This window comes from Perognathus longimembris, chromosome 28, assembly GCF_023159225.1.
Source record: "Perognathus longimembris pacificus isolate PPM17 chromosome 28, ASM2315922v1, whole genome shotgun sequence".
NCBI lineage: Eukaryota > Metazoa > Chordata > Mammalia > Rodentia > Heteromyidae > Perognathus > Perognathus longimembris.
This window is the reverse complement of record NC_063188.1, coordinates 66,372,106-66,390,859: the sequence shown is the minus strand read 5'-3', so window position 1 is coordinate 66,390,859 and position 18,754 is coordinate 66,372,106. Positions and strand designations below refer to the sequence as shown.

The following is an 18,754-nucleotide window of genomic DNA, read 5'->3' as shown; positions in this document are numbered from 1 at the left end:
TCTCTCACTGGCCAGTGTTCTATTTACTGAGCCATGCCTCTAACTCCTTAAGTATATGTAGGAGAGAGAGGAGATAAGATGAGAGAAAGTATGCTGGGAATATGGCCTAGTGGCAGGAGTGCTTGCTTCGTATACATGAAGCCCTGGGTTCAATTCCCCAGCACCACATATACAGAAATTGGCCAGAAGTGGCACTGTGGATCAAGTTTCAGAGTGCTAGCCTTGAGCAAAAAAGAAGCCAGGGACAGTGCTCAGGCCCTGAGTCCAAGCCCCTAGACTGGCAAAAAAAATAAAAGAGGAGAGAAAGTATATCTGAATTTGTAATTAGAAGAATTGACTTTACTCTGTTTTGTCATCCACTAGTTTGATAACTTTAGATAAATGAACATATTAATCCAAGCTTCAGTTTCCTTGTTTGTAAAAAAATTAGTGGTACTAGGGTATGAACTTAGAACCTTGTATTTACTAGGCAACTTAAGTCATTTTGCCAGCCCCCATTGTTTGTTATAATTGAAGTAATAATAGTAATACTTTCCGAGGATTGTTGTCAAAAGCCTATGGGAGGTTAGATATGAAAACTGTTTTGTATACCATGAAATGCATATAGCTAAAAGAGAATGGCCACTGGGCACTGGTAGCTCATGTCTATAATCCTAGCTATTCAGCAGGCTGAGATCTGAGGATTCCTGTTTGAAACCAGCTCAGGAAGAAATGTCTAGGAGACTCTTACTTCCAATTATCCACCACAAAGCCAGAATTGGAGGTCTAACTTAAGTACCAGAGCACCAACCTGGAAAAAGCCAATCAAGACACAAGGTCCTAAGATTAAGCTCCAGTACTGGAACATGAGAAACAGGGAGAGACAGAGATACAGGAGAGACACAGAGGGAGAATGTGAATCATCACAGCTGTGTGTATGTGGGTATAAGTCTTTGAATGAGGTTCAAATGTTTCCAAACTTGACTGCTTATGTGTCCATTTGTTTGTAAGCATGTTGGTTGGCTAAATACATTTTTCCAAGTAGGCTTGATTATGTAGTAAATACCATCTTCCACAGCCTCTCCCAGAATTTATATTCTCATTTCTTTGCCCTAGTTTTCTCAGTTTCTAGTCTCAGACTAGAAAATATCCCAACATTACTTTAGCAGAAAAATGCAAATTTCAAACATCCTTACAGAGACTTTCCTCACGCAGGGCCTTGGTGGCATACATGTTTACAATCCCACATACTCAGGTGGCTATGGCAAGAGGATCCTGAGTTCAAGGTCAGCTATATGGTGAGACTGAAAAATATAAAATAAAGCCTTTCACCTTATTTCCTCTGTGTCAAAATTGCTATTTCCATTTGGCTCAGCCATGTGTCCATACGGCTGTTAGTCCATCACCAGCTGCATCTCACTGGAAGAAAGTGAAGAGGCTTCCCAGGGTTTAAAGTCCTTAGAGCTGGGCACAGGTGGCTCACACCTGTAATCATAGTTAATTAGGAGGCTGAGATCTGAGGATCCAGGCAGCCCAGGAAGACAAATCTGTGATACTCTTTTCTCTAATGAGCCACTACAAAGCCAGAAGTGGAAGTATGCCTAAAGTGATAGAGTGCCAGAATTGAGTGAAAAAGCTAAAGGACAATGCCCAGGCCCAGAATCCAAGTCCCAGGTTCACAAGAAAAAGAAATAGAAATAAATAAATACATAAACATATAAATAAATAATAAAAGGTTCCACAGACCCAGCCATGTGTTTTCCCAGAATTCCCCTGTGACTCTAAAAGATATGGTGCTGCCAGTGTAATACCACAGGGACAGAGGACAGGCCTGTTTCTAATTTCCCCTCACAGGCACACCACTTGAACTCCTCAGCTTTCTTTTCTCCAAGGGGAAGCTATTATTTGTGCTAATACAAAGGCTGAACACAGAGCCTCACACTTGCATACTTGTTTGCTTGTAACTGGTGCTCTATCTCTTGAGCTATGCCTTCAGTCTTGCATTTTGCTGGTTATTCTAGACATGGAATCCCATGGGCTTTCTGCCAAGGTTGGTCCCAAACCACTATCCTCCAGATTTCAACCTCCTAAATCCTTAAAATTACAGGTTTGAGTCACCTACACCCAGCCTCTTCTCCCAGATTTTGAGATTGGAGGCCAAGAGATTTGGCTTTACTTTCCTCAGGTGAACAAAGCCTTAATATGTGCTTTGTAATTATTGGGTCCCAAGATGTCCACTCATTGATGCTGAGTTTCAGAATATTTTGAAGAAGACAAAGAGCCCAGTGTTTAATTCATACTAACACTGAATACTTGAACATGGTCTTTCATCACTGCCTAACCAAACCTTAGTTTTTTTTGTGTGCCAATACTGGTGTTTGAACTCCAGGCCTTGTACTCTTGCTTAGATTTTTTGCTCCAGGCTGACCATTTGAGCCATGCTTTTACTTCCAGCCTTCTACTTTGTAATTGGAAATTAGAGTCTCACAGACTTTTCTGCCTAGTTTGGCTTTGAACTTTGATCCTCAGATCTCTGCCTTCTGAGTAGCTAGGATTCTAGGCATAAGCCACCAGTGCCCAACTTCCTTCATGTTTTTGAGAAAGGATGAAAATAGAAAACAGAATCCTAAAAATGTAACACCTTTATTATCAGCCAGGCTCTATATCTGTATTTTATGTGAGAGAAGGTGAAGAGAGGCGAATGCACTGCTCAGGGAAAAAAAATTTGACTCTCCTGACTTCCACTCTAGCATTGTTTTCCCCTGGGGCCTCCAGACATAAGAGCAATAAGAACCAAGAAAGTCAATTTATAAAAAGACGAATGGTCCTATACTGCAGATGCTTTCAGGATATCTCCTGAAAATAGAAGCTGAAAGGTTTTTAGGGAAAGGTAGAGGCTGGCTGGTGGGTGTTTCTGCTAAGAGCCATCCTAAGTTCAAGGTAGGATCTAAGACCCAGGATAAATGTGAGATACTCTTATCCAGAAGATGATCAGGAAATGAGGAATGTCTTATTCCTCATGCAACAGTTCTTATGCAACAATTCTTCCAGATCACTGATAAAAGCTCTTGAATGAAAGAGTTGAGGCTTGCCTTCTCTTTTAATCTCCTAGGAACTTGCTTAGTACCAGGCCTCCTGATTGATGCTCTTTGCCATGAAGATGAGATCATTCTGGCTTCCTGGCCAAAGGCTTGTCTGGATCCACCCACTAGTTGGTTGTGTCCCTAAGGCACATGTCTGGTCCTCCACAGACGAGTTGTTCCCATTTTCAGAGGACTGAATCAGCACAGTACACACCAAGAGGCTTGCCTACTAGCCTAGGGGAGCTGCTTCCTGCTTCCAGAACTCTGACCTCGTAGATTGAATGAGGGGTAGAGATGGAATCACATTTGTTCATTTATTATCTCATCTGTGTGTGTGTGTGTGTGTGTGTGTGTGTGTGTGTGTGTGTGCTAGTAATGGGGGATGAACTCCGGGGCTCCTGCTCCCACATGGCATTTTCTACCAAGATTGGAGCTGTACAACTTGAGCCATGTGTCTAACTCCCAGCTTGATGCAAGTTAGAGATAAGAAGTCTTTTGGATTTGTCTGTCTGGGTTAACTTTGAGCCTTGTTCATCAGACTTCAGCATCCTGAGTAGCTAGGATTATAGGCCTGAGCCACCAGTGCCATGCTATCTCATTTACATTCACAAACTTTTCTGCCACCAAGCTCTCTCTCTCACTTTTCCTAGGCAAAGTCAAACTCGGGCTACTCCTACTTCCTGTTTAGTGTCCTATCTTTTCCCATCTACCAGTCCCAATGCTGCTCCTTTTGCCTGGCCAATTCTTCTGGAATTCTCCCTCTGGATCTTTATATGATGCTTCTTGTCCTTCAGATCTCAATTTAGATATTTGGGGGGGGAGGGGTCAGTGCTGGGGTTTGATCTCAGGGCTGGGACACTGTCCCTTAGCTTTTCACTCAAGGCTGATGCTATAGCATTTGATCCACAGCTACACCCCAGATTTTTTTTATTTTTGCTTGTCCTGGGGGCTTGAACTTAGGGCATAGGCACTGTGCCTGAGATTCTTTTGCTCAAGACTAGCACTCTACCACTTGAGCCACAGCTCCACCTCTGGCTTTTTATGTTTATGTGGCGAGGAATCGAACTCAGGGCTTAATGCATGCTAGGCAAGCACTCTACCACTAAGCAAATTTCCCAGCCCCCACTCCCAACTTTTTGGTGGTTAATTCTGAGTCTCATGGATGTGTCTTCCTAGGCTGGCTTGGAAATATGATCCTCAGATCTCATCCTTTTGAGTAACACATTTTTTAACATATTGGTTTCAGACATTCTCAGAGCAAAGGAGTCTTTTCTTCAATTTCTCAGAGTGTGAGATCATCCAACTTGTTTTTAACACCTCCAATTATGTCCCCCTGAGTGACATTATGTAGTTTTGGACAGCTATTGCTTCTCCTTTGTATGGTTCTGCAGATTTCTCCCATTGGTCCTAGCTCAGTCCCAAAGATATAGATAAGAATCACATAGATAACACCTCTCAATTTTGCTATTCTCTAGCTGAACAATGTCAACTTTTTCAACTGTTCCACATGTAAACTGGGTTCTATCCCCTTTCCCAACCACCTCATTCCCTAAAAACAGGTTTTGACATGTGTTTCCATTAAAGTTGGGGACCATAGAATGACAGAATTCTTTTTGTTGTTGTCCCTGAGCTTATTTTTTTCCTCAGTGCTAGCACTATACCACCTTGAGGCACAGCTGCACTTCTGGTTTTCTGGTGGTTAACTGGAGATAAGAATCTCATGGACTTTCTAACCTGGGCTGGCTTCAAATCTCGATCCTCAGATATCAGGCTCTTGAGTAGCTAGGATTACAGGCATGTGATAAAGTTCTTATACCAGTGTTTGACTAGGGAAGAAGGGAGGTTGCCTTTCTATCCATACACAGTAGTCTTCCAGATCTGAACTAATTCTTCTGCAGCCATAGCTCACTCACTGCTATAATATATAGAATTTATTGCCAAGTGAAACTTCAGCGATATATCCACGTATTTATGTACTTGAGACACAGTCTGACTAAACAGTTCAAGCTGGTCTGGAAATTACTCTGCAGCTCAGCCTGATCTCCATCTAGTGATCCTCCTGCCTCAGCCTGCCAAGTGCTGAGACCACAGGTGTGAACCACCACACTCAGCCTCAAAGATGGTTTTAGTCACCCTGCTGGTAGGCTGCATGCTTACCATCTTTTTCTCATGAGGTCAACTCAAACATAATTTCTACATTTGCTTCATTTTTAAGCTTTACTATTATTTGAGCTTGCTATAAACTTTTTGGGTCCTGATTTTGTTGCCCAGCATGTAAGTTTACTTCAAAGGAAAGCCATGAAAGAAAGTAGGGAGACTACTTGGAGTCTATCCCAAATGGAGTCCCTCAAATACTTGTTTATTCAACCTTTTTTCTCCTCTTACTATTATTTCTTTCCTACACCCTTTCTTTCACCTTCCTCCTTTTCTTTTTTCTTTCTTTTTTTTTTTTTTTTTTTGGCCAGTCCTGGGGCTTGGACTCAGGGCCTGAGCACTGTCCTGGCTTTTTTTTTTTGCTCAAGGCTAGCACTCTGCCACTTGAGCCTCAGCGCCACTTCTGGCCATTTTCTGTATATGTGGTGCTGGGGAATTGAACCCAGGGCCTCATGTATACGAGGCAAGCGCTCTTGCCACTAGGCCATATCCCCAGCCCCTCTCCTTTTCTATTATTAATGTTTTACATCATTATAACAGTGATCTCTGCTCACTGAAAAAAATTAAAGGATGTAAACCTACACACTAAAAGGTAAAAACTCTCTTTATTCTCATCATTTCCTGTATCTTCTTCAGAAATCACTATTGTTATTTGTTTTCTGTGCATCTTTCTCTATTACTAGAGACTTATGAGCATGTGAGTGAACACTTGGGTATTTTAAATTCATAAATTGGATTATCCTATTCATATGATTTTATGATTTAAATCAAAAGTCTGGGCCAGTGCCAGTGCTGGGCTGGAGCTCTGGGTCTGTGCACTGTTTCTCAGCTTTCTCACTCAAGGCTGGTGCTCCACTACTTGATCCATTCCTCCAGTTCTAGCTTTTTGGTGGTTAATTGAAGATTGGAGTCTCACAGGCCTTCCTATGTGGGCTGGCTTTGAACTGAGATCCTCAGGTCTCAGCCTTCTCAGTAGCTAGGATTACAGGAGTGAGCCATTGGTGCCTGGCTCCAAAAGCCTCTTCTCACAGTAGCTTCTGTTTTCAAAAGACAGACACCATCCTATAGATTGGATATATCGTCAATTTTTGTGGTGCTGTAATTGAATCTAGAACCTTTTACATGCTAGGCAAGTACTTTGCCCTTGAGTACATATGAGCACTACCATTTAGTGATGAATGTTTAGACTGCTTACTTTTTCTTTTTTCTGTGCTTGTCCTGAAACTCAGGGCCTGCATGTAGTCCTTGAACGTCTTTTGCTCAAGGACAGTCCCCTATCACTTGACCCAGAGCATTAGTTCTGGCTTCTTTTTTGCTCAGTCATAGGTCTTGTACTCAGAGCCTGAGTGGTATCCCTGAGCTCTTGTATTCAAGGCTAGCATTCTACTACTATGAGCCATAGCACCACTTCTGGTTTTTTGCTGATGAATTGGAGATAAGAGTCCAACAGACTTTCCTGCCTGGGCAAATTTCAACCATAATCCTTAGACCTCACCCTTCTGAGTAGCTAGGATTACAGGGGTGATCCACCGGCACCCAGCTTGCTTTCTTTACTTATAACATTACATTAATACTTATGCATAATAGAGTGTTCCTCTCATAGGGGTAGTAAGCTTTTATCTTGCCAAGGACCATTTGGATATTTACAAACTCATTACAGGCTGCAAAAAATTATAAATATGGGCAGACAGGCCTCAGGTAATATGCCCTGTCATGTACCAGATGGTTTTGTGAGCCTTACAATGTCTGTGAGCTGGATATACCTGCCCCTAGCAAGATAATCTGGAGCAGAACTAGTGCAGTGCATGTGCTGTTGTGAGTCAGGAGAGAAGGGGCAGTAAGGCTCGAGGTACTTTCCCAATGGACTTGTGTCCTAAAAGTTGCTGCAATAAGATAGGGAAGTTGGTTCCTTAGACAGTCTGGACATAATACATGTTAATAGGCCTATAGGGCTGGAGTAGATCTATCTCTCCTCCAGGACTAGCTGAGCAATCTTTCCTGAGCTCCAAGGAATATGCCTGAAAGTGTGCTGGTCTCCTGCATGGAACACAAGATGTATTTTCTCTCTCTCTCTCTCTCTCTCTCTCTCTCTCTCTCTCTCTCTCTCTCTTTCTCTCTCTCTCTTTCTCTCTCCCTCTCTCTCTTCCTCTCCCTCTCTTCTTTTTGCCAGTCCTGGGGCTTGAACTAAGGGGCTGGGTACTGTCCTGAGCTTCGTTGTGCTCAAGGCTAGCACTCTACCACTTGAGCCACTGTGCTATTTCTGGCCTTTTCTTGAGTAGTTTATTAAAGATATGAGTTTCAGGACTTTGCTGCCCAGCTGGCTTCAAATTGCAATCCTCAGATCTAAGCCTCCTGGTTAGCTAAGATTATAGGTGTGAGCCACCAGCGCCTGGCTAAGATGTTCTTTCTTAGTGGGAGCAGCCACAGCCTAGCCTGGAATTGGAGAAAAGAAAAAACAAACAAAAACTAAAAAAAACCCCAAGCTCCTAAATGATGGTGGCTCACACCTGTAATCCTAACTACTCAGGAGGATGAGATCTGAGAATGATAGTTTGAAACCAGCTTCACGTGACAAATTTGAGAAATTTTTCTCTCTCACATTTGTGATTTTTTTTTGGCCAGTCCTGGGCCTTGCACTTAGGGCCTGAGCACTGTCCCTGTCTTCTTCTTGCTCAAGGCTAGCACTCTACCACTTGAGCCACAACGCCAGTTCTGGCCATTTTCTATATATGTGGTGCTGGGGAATTGAACTCAGGGCTTCATGTATACGAGGCAAGCACTCTTGCCACTAGCCCATATTCCCAGCCCCACATTTGAGAAATTTTTGTCTCCAATTATTCATCAGAAAGTGAAAGTGGAGGTGTGGCTCTAGTGGTAAAGCCCTAGCTGTGAGTTAAGAAAGAGGGCAAGGCCCTGATTTCAACCCGCAGTACTGGCACACACACAAAAACATAAGCAACAGTTGACAAGAAAAAAGCAGGATGTGGAAGGAAGGCCTGATAAGTACTGGGGACCCACTGTGGGCACTACAGGAGTGGCCATAGAGAGGCAGAGAGCACAAGGAAGGAGGAGAGGGAAGGAGGGCTTGGTTCAGGTGAGCCCCTCCTGGGAACCACAGACCAGAGTGAGCACAATGATGTGCATGTGGTGAGAGCAGCCTGGCTCCAGTACTGACTTGAAGCACTGAGAGGAAAAGAAGGCTGAAAATGGAGGTGCATCTGTGTTGGGGTGAGGGTCACCTGCCAGCTCTGAGCACACGTGAAGACTGCAGTTTCTGAAGAGCATCATGGTGATGAGGTGTTGGATGTCCCTGCAGATAGGACCTGGGCAGGGCAGCCTAGAGGCAGCGAGACCAGGGAGGAGCCTCTTGGTACAGGTCAGGTCAGAGTCAGTGAGGGCTGACATAAGGGTACTGCCAGTGGAGATGTGAGGGAGAAGCTGGTCACACACACGCACACGTGCACGCACACGTGCACGCACACACACACACACACATACACACACACACACAGAGCAGGGTCTAGGGACCAACAGCAAGGGTCAAAGAATTAAACATGATGATACCATGTGTAAACACACACGCAACAAACGATGGCACAAACATCAATCAATAACCAGATACAGAGCTTGTGGGAGAATGCGAGCACATCTCACCCAGAATGGCCTACAACTTGGCCCCAGCACTGATGCACACTTGGGCAGGGTGGCAGGATGGAGACTGTCCTTTTAGGTGTGTGCATGTGTACTGTGCATGCTTCATGGAGGGACTTCATATCTGGAGGGCTGTTTTTCCCCTAGGTGCATGCAGGCTAGTCAAGTGTATGGTCACACATCTGTTGGGGAGGGCGGGCCTTGTGGCTAATGACTTGACTAGGAGACCCTTTCTGCTCTGCAGGACTAATTTCATATTTTAGGAGGACACTGGCTCAAGTGAAATTAATAACAACTGGCTGGGAACAGCTTCCAGTTTTATTACAGAAAAAAGCCAGGGAGAAAGTCTCTGGCCTCTCACTGTGGTCCATTAGTGTGATTAATAATAAATATCCAAGCAGTTGATACTGGTGAGATGCCATTGCGCTGCTGTTAATTGTTACCCATCCATTAGCTCTAGTTGTCTAGCCTGCCCACTAAGGTACCAGGGTGATGGGCACTGTAAAATGCATATCCTTCCTCAGTGTACCAGCTCAAAAGCTCAGGAGTTAAGTGGTCACAGGTTCAGGATGATGGAAAGAAGTTGAACTTTGAACTCATAGGACCCAGATTCAGACTCATCCCACAGTCAACAAACCATGTGACTTTTGGGGTAAGCCACTTTGGTTCTCAGACCTTCGCTGTCCTCATTGCTGTCTCTAAAGTTTCTTGTCAGGGTTACATTAGGTTAGATATAGAAATGTCCTTCCTATTTTTCAGCACATAGTAGACGCCTCATCAACATTATCTTCTTTCACTCAAAATTTATTATTTTTAAGACGTGAATAAAAGACAGGATGGTTAAAAGTGTCAGTTCTGGGCCAAGTGCTAGTGGCTCATGCCTCTAATCCTAGCTACTCAGGAGACTGAGATCTGAGGACCTTGGTTTGAAGCCAACCTGGGCAGGAAACTCCCTGAGACTCTTATCTTTAATTAACTATCAGAAAACAAGAAGTGGTGCTGTGGTTCAAAGTGGTAGACCCCTAGCCTTGAGCAAAAGCGCTCAGGGACAGCCACCAGTCCTTGAGTTCAAGCCCCACAACTGACAAAAAATGTATCAGTTTATGTTCTCAACTATATTGTATCACAAGACAATCTCTCTCTGTGTCTCCGTGTCTCTGTTTGTGCCTGTGTCTGTTGGTCTGTCTCTCGCTCTCTTTCTTTCTCTCTCTCTGTGCCAAACTAGTGGGACTTCAACTCAGGGTCATGAGCTCATTTGACTTTTTTGTTGTTGTTGTTCAAGGCTGGTGCTGTAGCACTTGAGCCACTTACTTCAGGCTTTTTTTTTCTGCTTAAGTGGAGCTAAGAAGCTTATAGATTTTTCTTCATAGGCTGTCCTTGAATTTTTTTTTTTTTTTTGCCAGTCCTGGGGCTTGGACTCAGGGCCAGAGCACTGTCCCTGGCTTCCTTTTTGCTCAAGGCTAGCACTCTGCCACTTGAGCCACAGTGCCTCTTCTGGCCGTTTTCTAGATATGTGGTGCAGGAGAATCGAACCCAGGGCTCCATGTATACGAGGCAAGCTCTCTTGCCACTAGGCCATATTCCCAGCCCTGTCCTTGAATTTTGATCCTCAGATCTCAGCCTCTTGAGTAGCTAGGATCACAGGGTGAGCCACCAACCCCTAGTGAATTTCTTTCCCAGAAATAGATTGTCCTACTGCTGGGAAGAGCAGTGTCTTCAGCTCATTCTCTTGTTAGTTTAAGGCATATAGTTAGCCAAATGTTTGGGCTATCACCTCGGGTAGGAAGAAATTGGGAACACTTCAGAGTGTTTAGCTTGAAGATGATATTTGCCCTCATTTCTTTCTTTCTTTTTTTTTTGCCAGTCCTGGGGCTTGAACTCAGGGCATGGGCACTGTCTCTGAGCTTCTTTTGCTCAAGGCTAGCACTCTACCACTTGAGCCACAGTACCACTTCCAGCTTTTTCTGTGTTTGTAGTACTGAAGAATTGAACCCAGGGCTCCTGCATACTAGGCAAGCACTCTACCACTAAGCCATGTTCCCAGCCCTTGCCCCCATTTCTGTCTGACATATTTGTCTTCTTTTGAGTGGAAAAGAGGAAAAGCTTCATAGACAGTTTGTTTCTTCTTCAAGGATCAGCCTAGGGAAAATGTACTGAAGACAGCAGAAATCTAACTTGCCTGTATGGAAAGGTTTCTCAACAATGATGAAAATGAAAAGCTCCTGGCAAAAGTTCTTACTGATGGGGAAATTTCAATTGCTTCCATACAATGCATTGAGTGGGGGAATGTGTCTATGCAAAATGTCCCTGGGATTCAGAGATGCTCCCTACCTAGTTCCTATCTTATATCACCTCTCCTGCATTGTGTCCTCTGAAGGAGGATTGGATTTAGAATGCAGATGCTTTTTTACTGCAGTAAGCTTGGATCTAAGGTGGATACGATATATGGGGAAGTGATTAGAAATTCAATTTCATTTCGTTCTTGAGCTTGGCATAAGCTTTTACATAAATCAGCTTTGTGCAGTTCTTACTTGCTGTTCCCTTGACATTGATGTCCACATTTGCTGCGGCTCTGGAATTATCTCAGTACCCAAGGAATCCCAGACCTTTCTAACTGGAACTCAAGTCTGGGCTTAGAGTCTAGGTCAAATCTCTTCCTTCCTATCTCTTTTCCCTAAGAGAATGCCTTTGATTTTTTTTGAAATTCAGAGCCTGAATGTGCCTAAGCAACTTCTGCTCACATTGCCCTTCATCTACATGTAATATTTGTAAAATGACCTGTCCTTCCTTGCAATGACAGGTCTTCCTTGAAATATCTGATGTCAGCACACTAAAACCCTCTAATCCCTTTAAACCTCTCACTTCTCCTAGGGTAATCAACCTATGTGTGGATCGTTAGCCTGTGGTGCATGCCTATAATCCTTGCTACTCAGGAGACTGTGTTCTGAGGATTGTGGTTTGAAGCCAGCCCAGGCAGGAAAGGCCTTGAGACTCTTTTCTCTAATTAAATACCAAAATGAAATCTGGAAGTAGACCTGTGGCTCAAGTGGTAGAGCTATAGCCTTGAGTGAAAAGGTTAACTGGAGAGAGGCAGGGTGGGAGAATATAGTCATTGTATTCAACGTATATGTTTGAGAAAAGAGTTAAGTAACTTGATGGGATGGGTGGGGTTGGGAAAAATGCAGGACAACAGAGGAAGGGGTGACATTAATCAAGATGCACTGTACTCATAAGCTGACTTGTTAAATTTAAATTTCCTTGTACAATTACTTAAAAATAATAACATAAATAAAAATATTAATTTCATTGTTATTTTTAACTTGTACCAGGGGCTACTATTTCGTAAGTCAGGTAATAAGTGTATTTCTTTTTCTGGACAATGTTACCCATTTCTTTACTTTCCCCCAGATTCCCCCTCCAATCTCTGCCCACAAGTTTACAAAGGTCATTCTCCATGTAGTATATACTGAAGAACATGATATCATTTGCTTACCCTCCCTCCCTCTTTCTTCACCCCTTCTTTTCCTCCTCCAAGAAGAAAAAAAAAACAAAGAAAAAACAAACACTACCAAAAAAAACCAAGTACTGAGTTAAAACTCTAGTATTGATACAAAAATAAATTTATTTGTGGGTATTCATCTTGTCCTAGGATGATTAATCTCACTCTCAAGTCACATTAAAACATAGTAAGAGGTCGGCTGTGAGGGAGATCAAAAGTTCTGGCTATCTAGGCATGGAGTAGGGAACAGAAGTGTGTTTCCCTAGTCATCTTGAAAAACAAGACAGAATCATGATTTCTTCTCTTCTTTTCCAACAAGGAGATGACTGAGATGGGTCCCTAGCAGAGGGTTTCAAATCTAGGCTCCAAACAACTAGATATCGTTGCTTGAGTAAAGTGATGGTGGGGGGGGGGGCGGATTATAACTTCCCCTGGTTCCAAATACATATATATATATGTATATGTAATATCTCTATATATAATATATACATTTTGGTGGTTAATTGGGGATAAGAGTCTCACAGACTTTCCTGCCCAGGCTGGCTTCAAACCATGATTCTCAGATTTCAACTTCTTGAGTTGCTAGTTTTATAGGCATAAGCTATTAGTGCCTGGCTTCTTAACTGAGCTCTTTGTATTCTTTATTACCATGTAAACCTCTGGTTGTGTCTACTTCCTTATTCTTTCTCCAATCTTGGACACATTCCTCCACCCCTACTTGTACTCCTGTGCTCCCTTTCTCTTTTAGTCCTATGCTTAACTGCTTGTTACACTACCCATTTTCTGTATGTGTTCACAAGTGTGTGTTTTTTCACACTCACAAGAGGTTTTTGACATGGTAGGTTGTGAATTATACACAGGGAATTTCCACTTTCCAGAAAGTTGGACTCTAAGCAACTTCTCTTTTTTCCTCTAGCCATTTAACAGTACTAGGGCCCCTCTAGACCCTAAGGGATCATGAATGGAGAAGAAATCAGTGAGCTCCTTGAACTTCTGGGAAAAGAGGACCATGATAATATCCAGGCATGTATGTTATTGGCTGCTATCACTACTCTTGCTTCTGAGGCTTTTCTGTTAAGTGCTATTCTTCCTTGGGACAAATGTTCAGCTTGAGGAAATGGTCTTGGCAGGGAACTTTGTTTACTCTAGCATCCATCAAGGAATCTTGGCACAGTGAGAGAAACTGAGGCACAGTGATTGATAGACACAGTTAAGTTGGGAAAGCAGAGGGGGTGGAAATAGGACTGTTGGTTCCTGAGTGAATGCAAGACCTTATGCAACCCTACTAGGGTCACCTATTTTCCTAGGAAACCTATTTCCCTTTTCGTGTGTGTGTGTGGGTGGGGGGGACCTTGGAAACCCAGGAGTTCAGCTTTTGTTAATGAAGGAAAAACTCTAGATGAGAGAAGGAAAGGGACTTACCGAAGACCACACAGATGTCACAGGGTGAGTTAATGGTAGAGTTTTAAGGAGAGCCCAAGTGTTCTGATCCCTATCCCACTCCATCTTGGCTGACCATCACTGAGGTATGGGATGTCTTATATCAGAAAAGATACTTAAATCCCAGCTGGACTTGGTGGTTCATATATGTAATCCTAGCTACCCGGGAGGCTGAGATCTGAAGGTTGTGGCTGGAAGCTATCCAGGACAGAAGAGTCAGAGAGATTCTTATCTCCTATTAACCAGACAAAAGCCAGAAGTGGAGCTGTGGCTCAAGTAGTAGAGCTCCAGCCTCGAGAGAAAAAGCCAAGTGAGAGTTTGAGGCTCTGAAATCAAGCCCTAGTATTGACACATATGAAAAAGATTTTCAGATCATACCTTTCCACAGTTTCCAGTGGAAAGAAATGAAAAGGATAAGGGCCAATCACTTTCTGACTTAAGGAAGTGACTGCTACAGTGTTCAGCACAGCGCAGTGGTCTCAGGATTCAGTGACCTTGACAAGAAGTAAAAAGGGAGCCTACAGACTGCTTCAAGGAAATGCACTGGAGGTGTGTACCTGGAGAATTATAACCTCAACAAACTGTAAATGTATTGGGGGAAGGGCTCCAAGATCAAAGTATTGATTTGAGGAGGGTAGTAGGGACTGAGATTTAAGGGAAGAAAAATGCTTAGAAGTCAAATATTGGGAAAGGGATTTCAATTCTGATGAAAATGAGCACCAGATGAGTGCTGTTGGCTCACACCTGTAATTCTAGCTAACGAGGCTGAGATCTGAGGATGAAGTTTGAAGTTAGTGCTGGGCAGAAAAGTCCTTGAAACTCTTATTCCCAATTAACTAGCAAAAAGGGAAAGTGGAAGTGTGGCTCAAGTGGTAGAACTCTGGCTTTGTGCAGAAAAAGCCAAGTGGGCACCCAAGGCTATGAATTCAAGTCCCAGTATGGGCAAAACACACACACACACACACACACACACACACACACACACACACACACACACACACACAGAGGAGGATCAAGCAAGACGATGAAATATGATGAGAAAAGAGTTCTACAGAAGAGAATACATGAAGTGCTGGAGCTTTGGCAGTTTTGTCCAGATGAGTTTCCTGGGGACTTGGGACCTTCAGACCTCTGAGGTGCTGTTCTGGACTTGTTGTGGCCCCAGAGGGCAGAGCTGAGATCCATGAGTGAAAGCTAATGAAAGAGTTCCAACACACTCAGAACTTTTTCAAAGAGGCAGAAATGACTAGAGAGGACAGCTTTGAACAGCGTCGATAAGACAGTAAGTTGTGGATCAGCGGTAAATTGCAGGGAGGGAGGGTCTCTGTAAGCATCTGCCAGGGTGTGGCCCACTGTCGGCTCTTGCAATGACTGGGAGTGGGACCAGACTTACCGGACGCAGTGGGCTAGGGACCGTGGGGAAGGTTGAGAGAAGAATAGGGTTGTCTTGGGCTGAAGGTGAAAGCCTCTTTGGGCAGTCGGGGCCCAGGCTGAGGGTCCCCACGTGGCCGGGGTGGCTGGGCTGGGCTGGGCGGGGCGAGGCCGGCGGCCGGCTAGGAGGCGGGCGCGAGGGCGGGGAGCGGCGCGGAAGCCGGGCCACATAAAGGAGCAGGCGGTGCAACGGGGGCGGCTCTTTCCTGGGTGGGGTTTGTGAAGTCGTGGCCCGTTAGCAGGAAGCCAAGCAGTCGCCCCGACGCTACAGAGGGACCCATTTCGAGATTCCGATCCCCCGAGTCGCAGCCGAGTGTGTACTGCGTGCTCAGTGCTGCCAAATACTTTGTAGCTAAACTTCGCCAACTCTGCTGCCTTTGCCGCCACGATGCCCAAAACGGTGAGTGCCGAGGATGGGCGCTGCGGACCCCTAGGGTATGCGTTAGTCCTTTGAGCCCTATGCGGCTGACCGCGGGCTTGGCTGGCCACCGAACCCCGCCTGGGACGCTGTACCCTATGCCAGGCTGGAGGTGGAGAGGAGATGAGTTGGGGGCTCTCGTGGTGTTGCGTGCCCTTGGGGATGAGGGGGCGTCCAATCTACAAGTGTGGACCAGGCAGGGGCAGCTTGTTATGTTCCAGTTCCCTGCGTCGGGGATGCGACAGTGGGGAAGGTTTCATTGCGGGCCAAGGGTCCCTTCCATTCCCTGAAGGGTAGTGGGCATAAGGGACTGGACTTTGGTACCGGGAGCACTTTTCGGAACCCAGAAATTGGCGCCTTTTAGGGCCAAGGCTGTTACTTTCCAAGTGGGGCCATCGGAACTGAGAAGCGGGGAGGAGGGAGTTGCCTAGGGCGGATCCCACACCCGCACCCTCCCCCAACCCCTTCTCACAGCCATCCCGGTGGCGTCAGCTGTTTCCCCCTAGGAGTGGAGGGCAGAGATGCAGAGAGAGCTCACCCTCTAGATTACCTCCGTTCAACCAGGAGCGCCAGCACTCCACTAGGCAGCATTCTGAAGAGAGGCCTACCCGTGCTCCTGGAGGGGATGGATTTCTCCTTCCTCTCCAACGCACCAAATCCCGGCCCTTCCCAGGACTAAATACTAATCTATCCACTTCAGACCCGTTTGGGGAGGTGTTGGTTCTCTCTAGCAGGGGGTGGGGGTGGGGGTGGTCACATCTTTCTAGAGTGGTGGTTAATTGGGGATCTGGTCACCAACCAGTCAATGGCTCTTGTGAGAAGAGCAGAAGCCTCCTGGGAGTGAGGCCTAGGGGGGCCGGATGCCCAGAAGGGCGGGGTGGGGGAGGGGTGTGCCTGACTAATAAGCTCTGCTTGCTTTTGTGCAAGTCATGCCAAATGGCTGCTGGGTTCCTTCCCTTGTTGAAGAAGGGCTAGTGACCACCTTGCCTTGAGTCTGTTAGACCCAGTAGCTTGTTGGCCTGCTTCCTGTGTCATCACCCCAGGACTACCCAAGCCTTGTACAGTTGACAGTGACTAGTAGCCTTGGGAAGGGTTGAGGGCCTCTGGGATGAGAGGAGACTTATGTGGGGGAGCAGTTCTTTGGGCACGTGCTGAAGTTTATTTGCCATGTTGCTGAATTCCAACTTCACTTGCCAATGTCATTCTTGTATTTTCAGAGCCCTGACCTTCTGAAATACCCAACTTTGAGACAATTATGTTTCCACCATTTCTCTCTTTCAAATTGCCCAAGGTTTTATAACATAGGGCTTTCCCATTCTTTCTTCCCAGACCCTTCCCCTTGCAAAATAAGAAAAAGTACTTTCCCAAAAGGAAGCGGGGGGGGGGGGGGGGGCGGGGGGGGGGCGGGACAGGAAATCCCTACCAATTCTGCCAACATAGAGGAATATGGAGATCATTCAGGAGCCTCTCTTTGGGTCCGATTCTCATTGATAGATTCCTGCCTCTTGTATGTAGCTTTGCCAAAGCAGTTAGATGGCTGTCTGGAATAGATTGTTCTCTGACCTCTTCCCTATTGGTATATAGTGACAGTTCAATTCTGAGACTTCCTGTCTTTAAACAGATTGAGGGGCCTAAAAAGTGCCCCAGTCAAAAGTGATAAAGAAGACAGCCTGGTGACCCTTACCCTGAATATAGAAAGAGATTGGAATATAACTTGGAGGCTGGCCTGAAGTACTGAAAATACTTGAGCACTGAAAGTATTTTTATGCCAATTGACTGAAACCTGAACCAAGTTGTACAAAGAAAGAACCTTAGTAGACTACAAGCATCTGAGAGTTTTCCATGTTGTTCATCTCAGGGGAGTGGAAACTTTTAGGAAAATATGCTTATTAAGGACATACACTCTTAACCTGAATGATACGTCCTAGACTATGTAGTACAACCCTTAAAAAGTGAGTAAAAATATTTAGGCTTTGTGGAAAGCACCTTCTTAAGAGCACGTGGGCTGGGCACAGGTGGCTCATCCTGTAATCCTAGCTACTCAGGAGCCTGGCACCTGAGGATCACAGTTTGAAGCTAGCCCAGGGAAATAAATTTTATGATACTTATCTCCTTTTAGCCACCAAAAGGTCAGAAATGGAGCTGTGGCTCCAGTTGTAGAACACTAACCTTGAGTGAAAAAGCTAAGAGTGCCCAAGCTGTGTTCAAGCCCTTTTACTGGTGTGCGTGTGCGTGTGTGTGCACCCACACATGCACAATCACACACACACACAGCATTTTGTGACTAAGCCAGGGTTGGTGTTCGGCTTCCTGACTCTTTCCCCATTGAGCCCCTACTCTGACCCAATGATTGGGTCTTGAAGTTTGAGTTCCCTTTCTTGCCCCAAACCAATTGCTTGCTGGTCGCAGGCTTTCATGATCTTCAGATTAAGTAGGTAATTTGTGCAATGTGAACAACATGGGCATTTATGTGGTCTATAAGATTTGGGAGTGTCACTAGGTACCTCCTGTTACTTTGCTCATTTGTTATTCTAATGCTGAGCCCTTCAAGGACACACCCTACTTCAGTGAATGCTAGCCAGTAACTTCAAGAAGAAGGAAAGTGTCCTATTTTCACTCCTTCATGGGTAGATTTAGGCTATTTCTAGAATGTAACTGATAGGAAGGTAGTGGAAAATAAATCAAGCCTGTTAATTTGCAGGAACCAGGTCTACATACATTTTTTCCAGGGCCAGTTTCATCTTACTAGCCAGAAATGCCCTTCTTGGACTCTGCCTCTGGATGCCAGTTTCCTGAATCTACTTTAGTAGCCAGAATGGAAAAAGCTTATGAACTGGCATCTGTACTTTCTGATGGTGACACACTTATAAAAAGAAAGATTTTTCCTTTTTACCCTGTTTTAACATTTTATTTGAAAGATCTCAAAGGCTTTGGGGAAGGGCTTTTCTCGAGTCCCTAAAATTTTGGAATTTTCTAGATGTTCTGGAGGTTTGGATTTGGTTAAGTAAGCAGTTTATTAAGTGTTAAGAGTTTTAAAGTCTTCCACCATTTTAGATAGGGAAGTTGGAATCTATTATAGAGAGGAACTAGTGTGGTAAA

At 44.7% G+C, this 18,754-nt stretch overlaps 1 protein-coding gene across 1 annotated transcript in view; it reads left to right on the top strand.

Annotated features, from left to right (window-relative positions):
* Positions 1–15,425: 15,425 nt before the first annotated feature.
* Msn (moesin) overlaps positions 15,426–18,754 on the top strand; it is a 94,145-nt gene continuing 90,816 nt past the window's right edge. The window contains exon 1 of the mRNA XM_048336825.1: positions 15,426–15,637. Within this exon, the coding sequence (XP_048192782.1) occupies positions 15,626–15,637 (12 nt within the window). The 5' untranslated portion in view covers positions 15,426–15,625. The remainder of the gene's footprint in view (positions 15,638–18,754) is intronic.